The 21,893-nt window shown below is 34.2% G+C and overlaps 1 protein-coding gene across 2 annotated transcripts in view; it reads left to right on the forward strand.

Moving 5' to 3' along the window:
• The window catches only part of LOC108732033 (uncharacterized protein CG43867), a 66,988-nt gene that overhangs the window by 18,658 nt on the left and 26,437 nt on the right, over positions 1-21,893 (forward strand). The window contains exon 1 of one of the 2 annotated variants that reach the window (XM_018462632.1): positions 16,676-16,993. The exons of the other annotated variant lie outside the window; for it this stretch is intronic. Coding sequence (XP_018318134.1) covers positions 16,919-16,993 — 75 coding nt within the window. The 5' untranslated portion in view covers positions 16,676-16,918. Of the gene's footprint in view, positions 1-16,675; positions 16,994-21,893 lie in introns of those variants that run through there. 2 annotated transcript variants of the gene reach the window in all.

The following is a 21,893-nucleotide window of genomic DNA, read 5'->3' on the forward strand; positions in this document are numbered from 1 at the left end:
AAAGAGACAGAAAAAAATAAGATGTTCGATGGGCTTTTTATCGAGTGATTTGGTCAAGCGACTCCCTTCGGAGCGATAACGGTCGTCAATAGACGTCCAAGACGTAGAGAAGAGCCCACGGCCGGCTTTCCTTCCTTCCTCCTTAGTCATCACTTTATCTCGCCCTGTTACCTTTCTCCCGTCTGTCGGGAAACTTTGTGATTTAATTGAAAAGAGATTTATCGTAACTTCATTCGCGCGGTGCGCTTAATCCACGGCAGTCTTAATCCGTGGTCGACGAATTAATCTACCAGTCTTGCGGATTGTTCGAAGTTCCTTGCGTCTGAAGAAGAATCTCATTAATGAAGAATTTTCGCAATAGCGTGCTATATATACACCGCGTTCCATATGCGTAGTGATTTTATGTTAAATTGACGTGTTATTTTTAATCTATTATGGTACGAATTTGGACTGATGAGAATAAATCTAATTAAATAAGAGAAATCCTATATTCGATCAAAGCGGATTTCAATGCTTAAATATTTCTGTGTAAATTTATGTACATATCTGATTTTGCAAACCGTGCGCCAAAATCTTTTTCGGTCTTCAAACGCAATCATTAATTATAAGCAGAACCAGAGTAGTAATATTTATTAAATTGATAATCAATTTTGATACCAATAAGCATTTTTATAAGAATTTTAATTTGATGTTAATGAGAATCTTAAATTACTGCGAAAAATATTGCCAGAACTTTGATGGTCGAATGGTGCAGAGGACAGACGTCCGCATGGAATACGAGAGATCCAGGTTCAAATCCCTGCTGAATAAATTATTTGCAATAAATTATTTAAGAGCTTAACAGCAGATTAATATTCTTATAAAAATGCTTATTAGCATAAAAAATTGCTTATCATCAATTTAATAAGTGATGTTACTGATTCTGCTTATTATTACGTTTCAAGATTGAAAAAGATTTCAGCGCGCGATAGAATCAGATATGTATATAAATTCACACAGAAATATTTTGAGCACTAAGATCCGTTTTAATTAAATACAGAATTTTTTAATTTTTAATTATAATAATTATTATTATATTATCTTATTTAATTTTTTAATTATTTTTAATCTATTTAGTAAATTTTATGTCTATAAAAAAAAGAGTTACATACGTAAGTAAGATTTAGAAGGGGAGTATGTTTTAAGTCAAGAGAGAGAGAGAGAGAGAGAAAAAATAAAAAATTGTTGCCATGTTCTTTTTCTATTATTACTTACATATTGACATTTATAAGACAAATTTCAATTGTTAGTTTTTCAAAATTAATTATGAATATATGAAATTTATATAAATATGAAATTTTATTAAAAAGTGAAATATCTTATAATTGTACATAAGAATCTTACTTTATCATCGCTCCCCAACGGAAAGATCCGTTATATAACGAATGATTATTACGAATAAACTGTTGGACGAGTGTTATGGTATGACGAAAAATCGAGCGAGAGTGCGAGATTCAATGGAGTTGGGGAGAGGGGGCGCGAAAAAGAATTTTTTTCCCTCGAAGGATACGGTCGAAGACGGGGGTGGTTGGGCGAGGTAGTCTCTTCTATTGTTTAACTTGATAAATGAAGTAGTCGAGCGCTCGAAAGCCCAATGCCGCCTGCACGGTACACAATGCAATGGCGGCGATATATTGTTCCGAGTTAATTCAATGTCGGAAATTCGCTCTACCTCGCGCAGGTAGTAAACATATACAGACGCGCGGTGAGTTAAATATACAATATATATTTAGCCGAGATTGCCCGCCAATGCGCACTTTTCCTCTTTTCCGCGCCCAATTTCATGCGATTCCATGGCTTCTCGACTGCGATCGTTCGATTTACCATTACTGAGAAAAATAAGTCCTCTTTTCTTGATTACTTTCCCAATTCATCCAATCATACAGAGTTGTATAATGGGAACATCTTGCGAAACTGAGGCAACTTACATCTCAATAATATAAAAGCAAATTGTAAGACAATACGCAATATGTTTTCTGCCTTCGTATCATTATTATGTGTTTCTATATTTGCAGTTGTAAGATGCACTCTTAATATAAGATGCCAGAGCATCTTTTATTCTAATAATAGATTTTGAAAATGTTCAGTAAATATCGTAAAAGTAAATTCAGTATATTTTCTATATAAAAATGTTTATATGTTTAAACAATTATAATTCATAACGGTACATTATATAACTGATATGACCTTTTTATTTATTTTTATTTTCAATTGTAATTTTTATGTGTTACACTGAAGATGATCTAATGAAGGTTAAAACATCTGTTAAATATTTATAGCAATCGGATTTGGAATATAGATTAATTATTAGCAATTAACAACTAGCTTTGACTCGTAGCCTTTCTCCTTTAACAATTTATTATCTAATTCTAATTAAAAGAAATCCTATTTTTGGTTAAAGTGGATCTAAAGGCCATCACACTTAAAAAAGTTTTAATCGTAATCGTAAGTACAATATATATCGATCAATCGTGGTCGAGCATTCTATAACGTATAAAGACCGCACTTTTTAACTGTGATTGATCGATTTGCTTACGATTTTATGGTTACGACACGTAAAACTTTTTTACGTATGATATTCTTTAGTGCTTAAATATATTTCAGTATGATTTAGTGCTTAAATATTTTATGTATGAATTTACATTATACATAACCAATTTGTATGTTCAAGTTTTCTATTATATCTGAAAAACACGTTTATATTCAGTACATCTATATTCAGTATAACTGAGGAATATGTATAGATCGATCTATATATATTTTTCACTATAGATATACTTATTGTATATTAGAATATATTCTCAGCACGTATTGAGAAAACAAATTGAATATACTCAGTTTGCATAGCTGTTTTGTGTATAGCATAGTGTACATTTCAAATGGAAAGAGAGAATATACATTGTCTACTTTTGCGATATTCTCTGAATAGTCTCAGAATCTACAATTTATGTGCTGTTAGAGAAATGCTTAACGAACGTTTTTTATTCTGCACGAAAAATAACGCCATTTCTTTAAGGTTAACTATGTTTAAAAAAGTGCGAAGTGTAGTTTTTACGTGAGTGTTTATTGGATAAAGTGACGCTGCAAATTACGATGCTATAAAAATCGGCTCGAAGCGATGAACGGAATACGTTGTAAATCGGTGAAAAAAAAAAGAGATCGAAAGGGGAGAGATAGGAAGTGAGCGCGAGTGCCCTATCATCGTACTCGTCACGATCGAGCCTTCCTGCTTACGAGCGACCTTTATGTGGATTAGGTGAGAGAATCGTAAAGTGAAAATCCCCCTCTTCCGCCTGGCTATTTCACTGAGCTGGTGTGAAGGGCGATGAGAATGCCACCTTGCACACGCAGGCAGGAGAAGAGTACCTTCTGCGGAACGGATGAAAATGATCGTAAGTTCTTTAAACCGATTCCTGAAAAATTCAACCAAGATCTTCCCCTATAACTCACGATATCTCAGCTGTTACATTTTTCCTCCTTTTGTCTCTCGACTGGTTTTACAAACATTCCAATATTTCACGCTTGTCGTTTGTTTGTATTATTCTCTTGGCTAGAATAGATATCGAAAGTAGTATAATTTCGGTGAGTGCGCAGAGAGAAAAAAATTTGCTATAAATTCAAAACAATTAAATTGCAAAATTTAATTGTTAAATTTGCTTGATGTTTATAGCAAACAAATTTGCATATTTGACAAATATATTTTGCATTTATTGCAAATAATTTTTCTAGCGAGTGCAAAAAGAATAAATATTTGTTACACCTGCAAGTAATTTGTGATCTCTATGTGTGCAAATAAATTTATGTCATGGTATAAGATTAGCGTTCATAGCAAATTTTTTTTCTCTTTGTACGTACTTAGAACATAAGTAGGTATATTAAAGTGCTACATGACTTTTAATTGGTGCTATCTTTAATATATATAGCTGTCCTTGTCTGTTTATTTTATTCTGATTCGCATGCGTCAATTGTAATCTATAAATCCTTGACAGGTTTGAAATTTTAATATTATATATATATCGCGTAAAATTAGACAAATGTACGCGATTATCGTTTAGCGCGAGCGTATAGACAAATTTCAAACAGACAAGGACAGATATAGATGTTGGAGACACTTTTGCTACGTTATTCATACGGCACTTCAGTACATATAGTCTAAGGGTGAATACAATTTTTTTAACGTCATAAACGCAAAAGAAACGGGCTTCGCGTTTTTATTGTCGACGAAAGATCAAAACGCCACGTTGTCAGTGTGCGAGAAAGAAATTTACGACTTTACCAAATTTATTCCGGTTTCAATTGCCTGCTTCTCCTCGTAACTCTATTCGCGACCTCGCTAACGAACGAATGAGCAAGCGAGAGGATAAGAGAGGTAATGCAAATTGTGATACGAACGTACGCTCGCGCCGGAATATCTTACATGTAAATGGCCGAGATGGAGTGCAGGGCTGAGATAGAGCGAAGATTGGACCGTGACGTGCGCGAGCCTCGAGTGTCTTAATATTGCGAGGTGGAGAAACTGCAAAGCAACTTTGTCTTCATTTTCATCTTCGTCTTTGCGCCAACTACCGAGAGTCTCATTTTCCCAGATGTATTTACCTCCGACGTAGATATTTATAATTTCGAGACCGTATTAGCATTTTGAGAATAAAGAGCATCTTAATAGAACAATCGACGCATAGAATCTCAAACAGCCGCGTATCTTTAACGCCAAAAGCGCTGATAAAATTTTAATAGTTTTTTTCACATAGTTTCATACCGAGAGATAGATTTGAAGATTAGATCTTTAAAGATTAGATTTAGAGATAAATTTAAAGATTTCCTCTTCCTTTTTTTAAATTTGTTTACGAATTTTAAAATTATAATAATCTCCCATCACGAATATCTAACATGCAATCTTAATTGTAATTAATACCAGAGAAAGTGATTTTCTCCCTTTTAAGACACGCTTTTATACATACAAAAAGAACGGTTTTAACGAATTATGTAAAAATTTAACTAGACAGATTTGAAAATAATTTTGTTGAATTATCAAAATAATTATGTAAACTTAATATGATTGTTAGAATATCAAAACGTTTTGCAGTATCATGCTCAAGTTTTTTACGTAATTATTTTGATGGTTCAAAAAAATTATTTTCAAATGTATATATCCAGTTAAATTTTTAGACTTCAGTAAAATTGTTGTTTCCGGCGTGTATAAAACAAATACTCCTGTCTATAACGTATAAGATTGAATGAAAATATTTTCATTCTTTCTTCTTGCTTTGATTCGTCGTTTACTTTTTTCCGATCAGCTCTTTTACTTTGCATATTATGCTAGAACTTGCGTTTTAGGATGCGAAATTTATATCTCCGTTACACTTCGCGCTCTAATCCACTCTCCCTCTATTAGCGGCGCAGAGCGAGGCTTAAAGGGGCCCGGCAACGTTTTCCGCGCCGGAGGCTTATTAACTATAAGTGTCTGTTCCCGGTAGTGCTATTTATAAAATTAAGACTAACTTTCGTCTCTTCTAATATACGCGGGGCGGCTATACCCGCGCTGCGCTTTTTCACTCTGCTCTCGTTGCCTGTTAGAGCCAGTCGCTTCTTACCGGAAGAGCAAAAATAGCATCGGAATAACGAATATCTACCGACGGTGGGACGGATTTATGGCGATATTGTCAACGGTCGTTGGATTCGTCCGTCGCGGTAGTCCCGCTGCGAATGTTAGGTAACTCTCGCAGAACACACATCTGAATCTGAGAGAGCAATCCCGGAAGAAATAAGAACTATACTTTAGTCCTTTAAAACGCGCAGTCAGTCTTAATGGAACGTCGCAAAAACTCAAACGGTAGAAAAATGATTCCGCAGCGGCGAGCGTTCGCAAGAGTGTCCGACATCGTTAACATTGCGAGATAAGAAGCTCTTTCTTTTTTGCACAATTTAGATGGCGTTGAGAAAGTGATTGGAAGTGAGATTCCTATAGCGAAACGGAAGCGGTGGCGCGAGAGTATTATTGGTAAAATGTGCGCTGGTTAATTATCCGAGCGCGAACTGAATGGCGCGATTCGAGCTTGCAGTCTCTGTACCGTTTATGACAATGACAAATGGTTCCTTCGACGATTCATCATCTTTCTCCTCCCTCTGACTGTCCCGAGTTGTACGTGCTACATTTTTGACGGCGGGACGAGTACCAGATAGCTTCTGCAACTGGTCCTAAGCGTCATTAGACGTTCTCCGGATTTCTTAGCTTCGCACCTTCATTTTTCGCGTCCTTTCATTTTTCTCGTGTTGCACTCTTCACCATTAATATCGAATAAGCTGTAAAAAATCTCCGAAAATAGATGTTACTCCACTTTCTAATTTACAACTTTTATTAGAATTAATAATCTGTTATTGATAGCGTTTGAATTTGGACTGGAATTTTTATTGAAAAAAACTGCGGCAATTTTCGTGGAATAGTATTTGATAATGAATTTGCTGTACATAATCTATGTTACATGCTAGCAAATAAATTATTTCATTCGCGTTCTTAACAGACAGCAGGAAGATATAACGTAAAGAGGATCGGACATTTGCAGAGCGAGGTATGTAACGTATCTCCGCGCTGAATTAATGGCTGCGGCCGTATATCTAATCTCTTTTACTCAGATTAGTATAGAGATGAATGATGTGTCATTGGTCGGGTTTGCTCGTACGTTATTCGGCACGTGCCGCAGACGCCGGGAAATTCTCTCGGGACCGCCAAACTGAATTCGAATACGTGTCTCTAATCGCTTCTACTTCGATTGTAATATCATTGTTTTACATGCGAATGATGTCGTCGCAACCGTTCCTTTCTGTCGTTCTGATTTCGCGTCTATTTCAAGATAATCGTTACAAGAACGTTTGCAAAATATCTCCATTTTTGTTACATACGGTTATCCATAAGTTATGTTGTATAATCGAAATCTTAATTATAGAATAAAAAATTCAAATAACAAAGTCTAGCGTAATTATAAAGCTACCGAGCAAGGGAGCCTTGATAGGAAAGTGGAATCTTTTCTGCCTCATTAAATTTGCATTTGGTAGGACGAGCTAATATTATGAAGTCACTCAAGGTTTCTAGTCCCGCGGTAACAACGGCAAACATAATCAAGTATATCTCGAAAATGAATCAGCTTGATCCATCTACGAGATTTTAATATCCATTTTAACAGAGAAATTTAAGATCTTGCTTAAAATAAGTAAACTATACATATACATATAAACCTCTATGTATAACGTATATCTCTATATATTCGTATGTTTCTGTGTATACGTATAACGTAGTAAATTGAAGTAAGTTGACATATGAGAGAGTAATTAATTTCTGTATAAACTGTTATGCGCTTTACATATTATGCTGCATATTAGTAGGAATTTAATTTATTACATGTAATATAATTACTTCTAATATATAAGTAAAAAGTGATAAAACAAATGTGATTTTTTTGTAATTTAAAATATTTCCCAAAATACATATATATGGATTTCCGAGATTTAGTACTGTTTTCATTAATTAGTTAATTTCTATTAAATATATGAAAATTTCTCAACGGTCGTTCCCTGTGTAACATTATTTAAGTTTTGAGAAATCGGCAGATATTTTTATTTGCGAGATAGAGAACAGTATCTCTCGTGGATACATTCGCGAGAAAATGTTGTTTAAAGTACACATCGGGGGTAGTCGTGCGTATTTGTAAACGCGCGCGTGAATAGATCGTTTCCGATTCGGAAAGGGCTTCAACGACCCCGATTTTCTCGAACCTTATCGAGTTTTAAAGATTCCCCGCTTTGCTCTGTTATTTCTCCTTTCTTCCCGCTTTCTTGCTTCCTTCCCTCTTGCAGTTTCGACCGCGGATAAAAGTCCGGAAAATTAAATATTGATTTTGTTTGTGAACGATGGCGACGACGGGCGCCTCCGTCAAGGAAGAGGCTTCGCCCTTCTGAGGGTCTATATCGCTGTTTCCAAACCAAAATTCACTTAGGCGAACTTTAAGAAACCAGAAGAAACCTTCTCTATTTTTATAGCGATTCAATCTAGCTTGTTGTACTGTATACATTTAGTAACTAAACTGTTAAACTGAAAAAAGTCATCTGAATTAACAATACAATTAAACTAATTAGAAAAATTTTATATATTTCAATCCTTTTTTTTTACAGGGACACATTTTTTTATTAGACAAATTTTTATTAATTTCTGTATTTAAAGGTTTTTTAATCGCTGAATCTAAAGTCAAATTTTAGTATTTAAAATGAGGATTCCATATGGCGGACTTTTTTATATTAGTGATTATTTTCAGTAAATTTATATTTTTGAAGATTTTTTGAGTCGCTGATTATGAATCTAAAGTCAAATTTTAGAAATTCAAAATGATCCGATGTAGCGAATTAAAAAATTGAAATATATTTGATGAATTTATTCGCCATAATTAAATTTTACGTTTTTATTTACTTTTTTCTTTATAAAAATTATTATATTATAAAAAAGTAATTTTTATAAATTATTATATTATTTATATACAATAAATTATTTTTTGTCTAAAAGAAAACATTTGTATTTTTACGCGTGTATGTTCAAGATTTTTAAAATAAAAACTGCACGTGAAAAATTCTTAATAAATTATAAAAAATGTATTATAAATTAAAATATACTTAATATTTATTTAAATTTACAATCTTCTATCTTAGTTTATCTACAGCCCAATTAATTCGAAAAGTAATCACAATTTTTTGTTTTAATTTGTTATACTAAAAGCATATTGCTTAATTGATGAAAATATTAGAAAATGATATTTTAAGCTTTCGCGCGTAAAGTAGAAATTATATTAATATGTGCATATTAGTAGTTAAATTTCACAGAAACATTAAAAAGATTAAGGAGATTCAAGATGAGACGTATACGGTATACGTCCCACTGGCCTTGTAAAGGTTAATAGAACTAATTTTTCACTCTCAGCAAATTAATATTTTTTACAGAGAAAATGATGTTAATCTAAAGTCTAATTTTCTCGATCGTAAGTCTAACTACGTAATTCGTTTAAATACTTAAGAGCGGGATTGTTCATCATCCAACGCATTAGGTAATTTAACAATCAAACAACGTTATTACTTATTTTATATCCTAATAAAACTAGATTTAGGCAGATTACTTGATTTGATATCTGTTAGATATTTCTATTTAATTTTAGTTTGATCTTTTTCTCTATAATTGAGAGGGATCCATTTTGCGGATCCAGGATGTCGCGTACGTTATTGGATTAGCTCGAAGGCGCATTGTATATGAAGAACTTTCTCAAACTCGCGGCGCACGCTATCGCGATAATACGATAAGGGCCTTAGAAATTATTACGGTCACTAGGAATTTCACTAAAATTCCCAACATAACTACCGTCCGCAAATGGCACCTACGTAATGATGCTATGTCGGGATTAATTCATTTAGATGGAATCGATTAATCAAGCTAAAAGCACGCTGCGCATAATGACTTATTTTTGTCAGTCACGTTTTGCCATATTCTACCAAATACTAAAAGGAAATCTCTCGAGATTATCGGCAAAATATACTTTATTACACGATTCGCGTACGAGGCTTCTTGTCACGAATATATCGCAACGTACGTTGTCGTGTCACGTAACCAATGGCGTTCACCGTTGACACGAACGTAGACTGTTAAGTTCCTTCTCGTCTAATGGATACTTCCGGTGGCGTGGATACATGTCTTGGATCGGCGAGATGGAACGACAGCAATAAAGACACACGAGTGCTACGGAGATATACGGAATCGTATTATAGGGAGAGGACGAATCTGCGTGGACATAAATCATCGTGTCAGGACAAAATTCGTTCATTTATCTATTCGTTGTAATGTCATAAGAATAGCATATTACATAAATATTACAAAGCCATACAAAAGTTTCGCCGTACTTGTTAAGTACTTTGGAACTGCATTAATCGGATAATGCGACTTCAGAACAATTTTTAATAATCGGAGATGTACATATTAGTCATCATTATTAATTCATCGTGTTTTAATTCATCTGGAAACGAATTTTCCAAATCTCTTTTTAACTCTCCATTGTCTTGTCATTAAAAACAACTATCTTTACTGATTTTATCATAAACGTAATAAGAATAATAAACTACACATTCCTATGACATTGTTACTCTCGGTTTGAAATATGAAGTAACTTGAAGTATATTGTTCTCTCTCTCTCTCTCTCTCTCTCTCCTTCTTTTTTCACATTTATGTTTTAATAAATTCAATTCTTTTTGATAGAGCTAATATGTTCAATTCTTTTTAACGGAGCTTTAAATGAATCTGAGATAAGAGAATGCGTCAGTTTACATCTATTATATTTATGATGATTTCAAAAATAAAGAATCGATATATATCGATAACCTTTTTGATAGTTAAAAGTATATTCAATGTTTAATGTATTTCTATCTTCAATATTTAAATAACTGCACAGAAAGAGAGAAATTCTACACACACACAGAGAGAGAGAGAGAGAGAGAGAGAAATATCCTGAATTTATTCTAAATTTATGCTGAATTTAATTTTAAAGTGAACGTTGTGCAAGTATGCAACATTCGCCCCTTGAGGGTTAAAGGAGGGCTACAACTTAAAACAGAACTTAATAGGAGCGTCTCGTACACGAACTTGATAATTCTGAATTTATCCAGTAGTTTCCGAGCCGAATAAGCTTGCTCGTATAATCCGAGTCCTCTTAGATTTGACTCTTTACGAGTGCTCACGCATCTCTCTATGAGAGTATCAGTGTCATTCGCTATCGTGTCGACGAGGACGTCGAGGACACGGCGACGGCGGCGTCGCGTCGCACCGCGCGCAAGGCGCGCATGTGACGTATGCGCCCGACGCAACTCCGACATCGCCGCTGCCACCGCGACGGACGTGACTTCCCCTCAGTGGCCCGTGAAACGCGATCGGAGTATTACGTCCTCTCGCTCTTCCTCCCTTGTGAACACGCGGGATCCGTAATCCCGCGATCCCGCGTCACATCGATCCGCGTCAGCGTCGCGTTTGACAGTTGCGGAAAGATCTCTCGCCCTCGTAGTATTTCACGGGTATTTCACAATGTAATTTATCGGGAGGGGCGAGGGATAATTGGGTGCACATGAGAGGGACGAAGGGGTACGTAATTCGGGGAGAACCGACGATTTCCGCGTGAATGACAATCGAACTCTGTGTATGTCGATGCCTGACATTTGAAGTGACAGAACGCAGGACAGCGAAGGGAGAGGGAGCACCTTCGAATTCTGGAGCTCATTTGTAAATATTTACCGCGGAGTTTCCAGCGATTTTTGCGATCTTTTGATAATGTATATTTCGGCGAATATATATAATGCTGGAAACTATCGTCAAAATATTAATTTAAATTATTATATTCTTGCGATTATATGTTTATATCGTTCTCTGTTGATTATTTAATATTTATAAATTTGGTATTCCGAATTAATTTTAAATCAAGCATCACATTGTTTAGTTCTGTTATATTACCTCCGTTCACTGGTTTTTTATTATCAACAAGCTTAATTGAATTGAAGCTATATTTATATCAAGCACTGCAAACATATGTCGCAGTTTGACGCAGGAATTAGTGTACTGTTAATACTGTTAAGTGAATTCTGAAACCGACAGCTATATTAGATCGAGTGATAAACACGATTATCGTGTAAACGGTGTACTTAGTTTAAGAGTCAAGTTGAAAATGACTGTCATTTGTAATATATGACAGTAATTCATTTCAAAGAGCGTTAACTGCATTTCATTTCAGATAATAATTTCAATTACAACGTAATATTGTCATTTATTATTAAATACGAAATTATACAAAGAGATGAGAAACTAATTTTCTTTTCTTAGACTAATTTATCTTTCTTTGTCGCATTACGAGCAAGCATTATTTGTTAGAAGTGGTCGTTTGAACGGCAGTGTTAAAGCAATTAGTAGCTTCTTTCTATCAAGACGATGTCAATTAGTGGCTAAATCACGCCGAACAAAACAAGGAATCAAAAGAGAGCTTTCAGTCAGGATAACTTCGTTTACAAAGTACATACGAGCTATTCTCGTGCCTCATTGAGTCAATTAATACAGTTTTAATACCGTAATATCTTTTAATAATTGGCAGTTGTCACTTTTTAAGAATTTCGTGATATTTGAATGAGAGAAAGGATAATAAATTAATAATAATAAACACAGGTAAACGATAAATTATGAGATTGGATATATTTCTGATGATTTTATACGTTGTCATTTAGTTGATCGTTGAAAAGTACTTTAAAAGCATAATTATTATTTAGACATATATTAAATTTACATATTTATTGAATTCCTTATTTAATTATTGAAACGAAAGAGAGAAAGTTAAAATGTAATAAAAGATATTTAAAAAATCTTTATAAAAGTACTGTTTCGCTTCGGTAAGTGCATTTAATGCACAAGGAAAGCCTGCGTATCTTTCTCAATCGGAATGCAAATACGATAGCGATTTACAACGCACGAACAGTGTTTCACGCTATAATATTTCTAACATAGTATTATCCGGGAATATTGTTGATTCTTTTCAATTTTCATGAAAGAGTTAATCTTTCGTCTTATAGAATCTTTCTTAAGGAAAAATTGCATGAAGGATTTGTTTAACCATTATAAATGATTCGCTAGAGAAATTGGAGCACATTGTGCGGCTAATCGAAAAAAATAAATTACGGAATAATTTTCAGCAATAAGATACGATACAATCTCAAATTTTATAATCAACAAGGAAAATTAGAGTAATAGATTATTTGATTTAGAATTGATTTTTCTCTTCAATAAAAATATTGAACTTTTATTTAAAAATAAACATGTTCTCACGAAACAAGTTCACTCAAACTTTTAGAAAACAAATTGATAATAATGAATATCACATATATTAATAATAATAAATATAAATAAGTATAAAATATACGGTATGAAAAACAATATTGTAGATAATAAAAATATATATTCTTTTTTTAGTGAAATAAGCTTTACAGAATTTTAATTTAGGAGCATTATTTCTGATCATAATTAAAAAAAAATGTACTGAAACTTGAAAAAAGCTTGTAATAAATGATGATTTTCTTTGACTTTTTTGCTGATCTGTCTTATTAAAATTTGCTCGTTTATTCTGGCGCGCTTCCTAAAGAAAGCTATGCTGCATTGTACCGCAATTAATCAAAAGTTTGTCCTAGTTACGCGTGCAGTTACTTTTAGAACTTGTTACACAATTAATTTTGTGATCAAAATTTCGTTATTTCGCTTTAATGTAGGGCGTTGTAAAAATGCTTCGTATCTTGCAAAAATTTCATCATAATCTTTGTCATCATTTTTTCACTTATCGTATCCTTATTTCCTGCAATAATATTTTTTTACATTAAGTTATATCTTTTGTGTTTTTACTTGTTTTGCATTTTCTCGTCGTTTTTAAAGGAATTTAATTTTCTGACCGAAATAAATATCTCTTCCCCCTTTTAAACGTCGGTTTGTGATATAAATCTCAGGAATAAGGGTAAGCGAAAATTAAAGATTTCAAAATTAGTACGGGTCTTAGGAATGTTTACGGTGAAATAATTAAAGCTACACGTTTCGTTTTTTACGCAGAATTCGAATCTCCTAACTCTTTTCATCAAAATTTACAATCTTAGAAATTAAAAATATATATATTGTTGTGAGGCGCAATAATTTTTTTCGCTTTCGTGAAAAATTCACAGAAATCTTCTTCGTCTCCTAAGTAATTTTAATTCCATATAACAATAATTTTAAAAGTTTAAAACTTTGCTATTTACTTAATTAGAGATGTAATTATAAGAATCAATTTTAATCACATTTAAAAAACTTTATTGAATTATTATTCCGGAGGCGGACATTTAATTTTGTGAATAATACGTTTGAAATTTATTTTAAAAATGCTAAATACTCTTTTTAGCTTATTATTGTAGGCGATAATTCCATTAATTATCGGCTCTGTATCATACAAAATGCTTCTTGATTTTTCCCTCAAAAAATTAGATGGTCCTTTCGCCCTTTGATCAAAGCTAACCCATATATCCGCTTACAAGAGAGGTAAAAGCCGACGTGGTATCTATTCCAGGTGGTATCAGTCGCCAGTGCATTCAGGACCAGCCTCCTCTTTTTCAATTAAGCTTTGATCATGGGGCATCGGGATATATGTATAGAGCGAGTGTGTGCGCCGTTTCGCCAGTGTCATTGGTTAGAGGCTCAAACGAATGTCGCTCGATAAAGGGACGAGAGACGAGACACGGACGCTCGTGAATGGAACAAAAATCTCATTGGATCGAAATCATATGTCGCTCGACTCGCGTCAACGCGCTAGGAAACACTTGAAAAGCTTGTCTATTACATCTAGCGGTTTCGCACTCTCCGAGTTTCGCATTTTAATTGAGATGTATTTTCGAAAGGGTTTAAGTCAAGCTTTCATTTATTTAGTCGTCTATCTTTTCTCTGTGCATAGATAGAGATATGCAATGTTCCAGAACATTGATTCCTGATTTGAAACTAGATTTCTTTGTCAATTTGAGATCGTCTCTTCTCAACACTGCAATATTGAAGAATCAATAATAAAAGTTAAATGTTTTTTGTAAATGTTTTTTTGTTTTGCCAATGTATGAGGTTTTCAATTATCGTCTGATTGTATTCTTTTATTTCACTTTTAATTCGGGAAATTACCGGTTCGTGATTATAGACCGTTTAATTTTATGATGATTTCACTTGTTTGACTATTGACATAACAATAACTGCGGACATTGCACAGTCTCTACAGTTAATATTGAGCTTATCTCGAGCGAGGAAATAAAACTACCGCGGGCGAGCGAAGAAGCAACGAGAAATTGCGAAAACTAACTTTCTGCGTGAACTACTTTTGTCCTTTGATACTCTTCGGCTCTTTACAGCGTAATAACGTCACGGCGGGTTGCTGTCGGTGATCCGACCTCTATTTGCTTACCAAATATCGAATCGAATTGAACTTTAACAAGGGACGAGCGGCGAAAGTGAACCGAACTCTCTCGGTGATTGGTATTATCGAGAGAGAAAATAAATATTGATCCTTCTGTCGGCGGCGAAAATTAGAAGTCGAGGACCGTGGCTGCATACCGAACAGTATCGGGACGCACGTGAAAAAAGTCAATTTGAAAAAAGTTACGTGTATCCATAATTATCCGATGCGATCAGTGGCTGGGTAACCGTTCGATAATTAAATCGCCTATGCAGAGAAAAAGTATCTTTTTATTATCTTGGCTGAATTATTTATCCTCGATATTGACGTAGAGATATAATACTCTGATGAATCGAAAAATTTATCTCTTACGTTTTAAAAAATAAGCTCTCTGTACAGGTTTACTTTACAAGTTTAAGATGCTAGTAGCATTAAATAAACGATTGAATTTAATTTGTGAGGTTATTATTATTATTTCGGTTTGATTGTGTTGTAAATCTGAAAGTAATCAGCGCGCGATCATGTATTTGAAATAAATGTATTTAATTAAAATACATATAGAAATATTATTCCAACGTCTAACTTTGATCGTAAGGGACGCTTCTTTTATTTAGTTGATAAATTTTAAGGCTTTCTACGGTAATTTCTACGATAAGCCAAATAGACGTGCAATTTTAAATTTAATGAAATATATTATAATATAAATAAGAATTAAAATTTACAAGATGAAATAAATTTTATTTTTATTACGATATTACTTATTGTATGATTCTGATTTATTATTTCTTATAACATACTTTTTTATTATTATTTTTCATTGTATATGAACATCTTTCGCAAGGTGGATGAAAGGGAAACCTTATTCTCTGTCATGTCATGAAAATTGCTTAAAATATCTTCCAAATGACAGCTTTGTCGGTTTGAAATATATTTTTTCTGCTTATCCTGTGTCTCAATTAGTCGAAAGCGAACGTATACATTCTCTGAGAACGCACGCACGCATGCACGTCCTCCTCATATTTTCTTTCTCGATTGTCCGTGAAGTGCAGCACCGACTAACTGCATCGTGAAAGGCGACAGGCGGTGGCAGGAAACGGCGCGTTTCTTTCTTCTAGAAATCGCGCCTTTCGGGACTCCCAAAGCGAGACTTAAAAATATCCCACGTCCGAAAATAGTCGTGCAGAGAGCGACGCTCTCGACAGTCCTCGATGACGACGCCGTGTGACGATGGCAGGTCTCTCTCGCCCCCGCCGAAAGATTAACCTTCCCTTTTCTTCGTTTTGCAGCGTCTCCTTTTCATCTCTCTATATATATAATCCACTGTTTCTCAAACCTTTCTTACCGCGGTCAACATGAAATGCAGTTCCATACTGCGACCAGATACATAAAACACGTGTAAAAATCGATAATGTGACAAGTTTCCAGCTGAATGTCCATTAAACTTATATAAGAGCAAGAATATAACAAATAAATATCAATTTTGGTTAGGAATATTTATTAAACGCAAGTAAAATCTAAAATTGTGAACTGTATAAAATTGGATTTTTTTTATAAGTTAAGTTTATTAATAGCGAGTGATTGTTTTTGATACTGATTGAAAACGTAATAAGTTTTGATTTTTAGATTTGTATCAGAATCCAAACATATCTATCGCATATCTGTCTGTCCATAAAAAATCATTGTGAACACAATTTCGATTATATATGATGGACAGTGTAACGCGAGAAACGATGGTAATCACGAGGTGATAAGTGTCGACCGCGTTGATATTTATGACATTCAATAAAATCATCGCAGCCGAACGATTTTGATTAGTGTCCGCGAGTACAATTTTCTCATCAAGACTTGTGACTCATCTGGAGTGGATTGATAAATTGCCAATGATGCAACCCGTACACACCGAAAACAACAACTCCGCTTTGGACATGGAATCTCTCGAGGAGATGCTTCGCAAGGTAATCATATAATCCCCTTTCATTTCGCACGAAGTTTCACGATAAGCTTGTTCCTCCAACTTCAATAAAACGCGGTTTGATTGCAAGTATTATGTGTGTTGTACAAACAAAAGTTGAAGAACTAAAAATAATAAAATAATAGAAGGGCTACGAGCCGAACAAGTTCTTTTAATGTTCAAGAAACAAAAACAATAAACAAGAATATACATTTTTAGTCACATTTTTGTGATAAAAGTTACGATCAGATTTGATTTTTGTGAACGAATATGTATATTCGTTGTTATTCGTAATGTATTATTTGTAATTATGATATATTTATCTATATATTATATGATATTATATATTTATAGATGTAAATGAATTTTGATCTAAGACTTAAGTTAACAAGTTTTATATTGAGCATCGAAAAAATGTTAAGAAAATAGTGTGTCATAAAAGCTCGATTATGAAATAGCGAGCTCGAGATTCGAGAACTTAAACCCGAGCGGTGGTTTTCTCATATGTTTGCTTAGCTGAGCAAAAATTTTCCCATAAGAGGAAAGAATTACCTGCACAGTTGCGGACAAAAAAAATTTCGTTGGAAAGTGAGTTTTTAACCGCGGCTTTCTGTAATGTATTCTGTCAGACATCGCTGAATGGACCACTTAGTGAGCGTCCACACTTCGCCACACGTGTGGTTATTCGTGTATATGCCACGTGTAGGGGTTAAAATGAGTTCTCTAGCAGTACGTTAATGGCTACCTCGGTAGAACCATCCGAAAAAGCGTTGAGAAACTATAGAGTAACCAGTTTTTCTAGCCATTAAATCTGTACGTCTTTCTTTTATCTAAAGAAAATATTTTACCTCAATTAACGTCAGTTATTTTATTGTAAACATATGTAAAAGTTTGAATTAAAATTATAAATATTTGACAATTTATACCCATATTTAATGGAAGAAATAATTTTTTTAATTAAAAAAATATGTGAAAAATATGTTTACTTACTCGAAGAAAACATGCTGCCTCAGTTAATTTCGTTTACTATAAAAATACGTGAAGGATTGAATTAAAAAATGAAATATTTGACAATTTATACCCATATTTAATAGAAGAAATAATTTTTTAATTAAAAAAACGTATTTTTATAGTAAACGATATTAACTCAGGCAGCATGTTTTCTTCGAGTAAGTAAAAGAAAGATTTAATTGCTAGAAAAACTGATTACTCTATCGTTTCTTAGGAATTTCTTTTTCGAACGGTTCCGTCGAGGTGGCCATAAACCAGAGAGAACTGATTTTTTTAAATAAAAATATCATTTCTCTCTTAAATTAATTTTTATCAGTTTTATTTCAATAGAAAAATGAAATCTGATTTTTACCTTCTCTCTCTCTCTCTCTTTCTTTCTCTCTTTTTTGAAATAAAATTTACATTTAAATTTTGTTTTGATATGAATTTGAACGAAATCTTAGTTGAATTAAACGGGTTTAATTCGAATTAATAGGAAATGTCATTTATATCTCATTGCCTGAGCTAAATTTTACTTAACATTATGACATTTTCATTAATTCATCCGTTAACATTCTCTCATTGTAATGCAATCTGAGAGAAATTCTTCATCGCTTATTACTATTCTCTACTGTCAGACACGAGTGTCAGACACAAGTGTCGTGAAACAAATGTCAGATGTAAAACCTAGCATGCAGCTAAGTTTATATCATACCGTCCATACTGCTGTCATGTACAAGTGTCACGGATAAATGTCAAATAAAAAGCTACCAGAAGCTAGGTTTACGCTTTATGGCGCGACATTTTTATCCGATACATTTCCTCCCTCGTTACCGTTCTCTTGTAATAATACCGAGTGCGACAGAAAATCGTCGTTCACGACTGCTGAATCATCGGTTCATTGGCCGAACTTTAAACGCTTAAGGCTAAAAAAAATGACCGGAGCAAAAAAATTGCGCAGACGCTCCGGTTAATTTCTCGCTTTAGTTTCAGACTGCGCTGCGTTGTGCGCGAATGTGGGCAACGTGCGCGATATTAAGCCGGCTCGGCATCCACCAGTCTTTTGGGAATTACAAATGTAAAATAAATTCGCGATACAACCCTAGCGGAAGGATTACGGAATAATAACTCGGCGCGCGCGTTTTCCGCTTGCGGGATGTATCTATAACTCGCGGACGGAATGCATAATTCAACACGCATTTGCATAGCAGGATGTGCTGGTAAGCGTCGCGCGGTAACGTAAACTGAAGTTTAAATAACGTCGCACATATATATGCGTGTATGTGTGGTTTTTGTACGATCTGCGTACGTGTAACCACGTGTGCGCGAGTATACGTGTGGTAACGCGCCGTTTGCCCGCGAAAATGGAGCAGTTAATTGTCTTTCCGTTACCGTGCAATTACGTTTGTCGCACGGGATAATGCCGTTTATCGTGTCTACTGTTACTGCTGTAATTACTTTTGTAATTAGTATTTCTTGGGGGAGCCGCACGAGTCTTGAGCGACAAGTCTCAGGCGTGTTCTCGACTCGCAGCTCGACTCCAATCTCAATTTTCCGGTCCCTTTTTAATTTTATTATTCCACAGTTGCAATCGGTACGTTAGGCGGAATGAGTTGAATTTACCGTGATAAACCACCAAAATAATGGATAACTTTCTCGCTAATGCTCTCAAGCAAATGCCACAGTCTGAAATCGCCGATCGAATTACCCAACGTTAGTTACTACCTCACAACTACATTATTTATAATATTACATTATAATTAATGGATATTCGAGCGGCTTCTATTTAACCATGAGGCGATACACTGTTTTGTTAAAAAAAAAAGATAAAACTAGGCTCAAATAGACAAAAATTAAATTTATAAGGGGCTAAGAGCTCTAAATGTTTATTGTTAAATTTTAAAAATGTACAATTCAATCAACAGACAACGTTTCGACTTTTAATCATTAATGTTGAAAATAGGAATCATGTGCGGTACAAAACATCTATCTAACGACAATTATGGTACACAAAATTTTTTAAATGCAATCAATACGCTATTCGTGGGCTAAAGTGATTCAATATTAGATCGCATTAACATCTTATTGAGAAGAAACGTTTTATTATCGAATCTGACCAACATCACGTTTTTTCTTTTCTTGTGGGATTCATGTATAAAACACTCTGATATGTGTGGATTTTTCGTGCCTTTTTGTCAATTGTATAAAAAGAATGAAAATGTACTTGTCCTCCAGTTATTTTGTCAGTACTTAACGCTGAAGAGAAGTCAAAATTCCACACAGTACAGTAATCATATGAATATATATATATATTTTACAAATTTTTTTTTTATATAAATTATAGATAACGTTACAATAAGTTATCACATTAGAAGTAGATCGTTTTGTCTCTTTGATAGTTAAAAAAAATCTCTTTTGTTACATCATATCTTTTGAATTTTATTTACGGAGAGTTTCATTCTTATATATATTCTTGTATTTCCAAGGTTTCCGATCTCCCTTTTCTGATTCATAACGTTCGGCTGAGCATAAACTGATCCTTTTCTAACGGAAGCAAGCTTCCGGGTGTATCGAGGGCTAAGCTAAGGAAACGTACCGAAGGCGGAAGGGACGCTGAGCTTTATCGCCAAACAGACATCCGCGAGTTTCGCAACGGGGGCGTAAGGACGGTCGTAAGAGAGGAGGGAAAGCCTTCCCTTGGTAGAAAGCTTTTTCGGTCGCGGTTGCTGGCATAAGCGGCTTTCCGTTTTGCGGCAAGGGTACCTACGTATTATCGACCTTCTTGGCGCCTACCACCGACTGGCCGAAAAATATTAATCCTAGCCGTCAAACGCACTGACGTCGGGTCGATCGAATGGATTTCTCGCGGTACACTGAAGACGAAAGGAATAAAAGCCAGTTAAGAATATTTTTGTTATAATTGGATATCGCGGAGAAAGAGATTATTTCGAAAATATTTCATGAGAAATAAATTCTTCAGAAAACGAATTTTATATATGTATGTGTGTGTGTGTGTGTGTGTGTGTGTGTGAGATTGATTATGATAATCTCTCTATCAAAATTGATTTTATAAACTTTACTTTTCGACAAGGAGTTATGCAATTGGTTTTCATTATTAAAATATATAGTTAATATTTCTAAAAAAGAAGAAAGAGAAGAGATATATGGGCTAAGCGCGTTTAATGCACTGTTAAAATTATGATGTCCAATTATATCTAATGAGTTATTTTTAATAATTTCTGTAGAATATCGTCTGTGTTCGTACTCAATTAATATCATTAAGTTAACTAGTTGAATTAAGTAATTTTACTCAAGAAATGTATTAAATTTGATTCAAATTCAGTTTATTATTTACGAAATGCATACGTTACTATTGGTATTGTTTACTTTAAAATTAAGCAATTTAACCATAGAAATGGATTGATTTATATTTTCACACACGTGAAAATTAAAAATAACAAAGTATTATTTAAATCAAAGGATTAGGTTATATCACTGCTTCTTTGATGTCTAACAGCATGTACTTAAGGTTATTAATATTACTATTAATATTAGCAGTCATTTATGCATTTCTTCAGAAAGGAGAATCAATAGAATTTTTATTATATAATATCAGAACTATGCGCCAAATATTATTACATCAAGACATTATTAAGCGGCTGCATAAAATTTCAGTGCAGTATCAGGTCGGCTAGTGAGGAGCGACGACTCTTAGTGTGGCGATCGGCGGAAGTTTTCCACACCTTTCAGCGAACTTTTCCGCACTTTTCGCTGGTGACGTACAGCTAAAACGTCGGCGGCACGATTTCGCGCTTCCGTGTAAGATCGTATATGTGCGCGCACGAGAAACGACGGCGAACGGCCGCTATCCACCACCACACCCCTTTTCACCCCTCAAGTCGTGGAACGTAAAA

This window comes from Mycetomoellerius zeteki, unplaced genomic scaffold, assembly GCF_001594055.1.
Source record: "Mycetomoellerius zeteki isolate Tzet28-1 unplaced genomic scaffold, Tzet1.0 scaffold145, whole genome shotgun sequence".
In the NCBI taxonomy this organism is placed as follows: Eukaryota; Metazoa; Arthropoda; class Insecta; order Hymenoptera; family Formicidae; genus Mycetomoellerius; species Mycetomoellerius zeteki.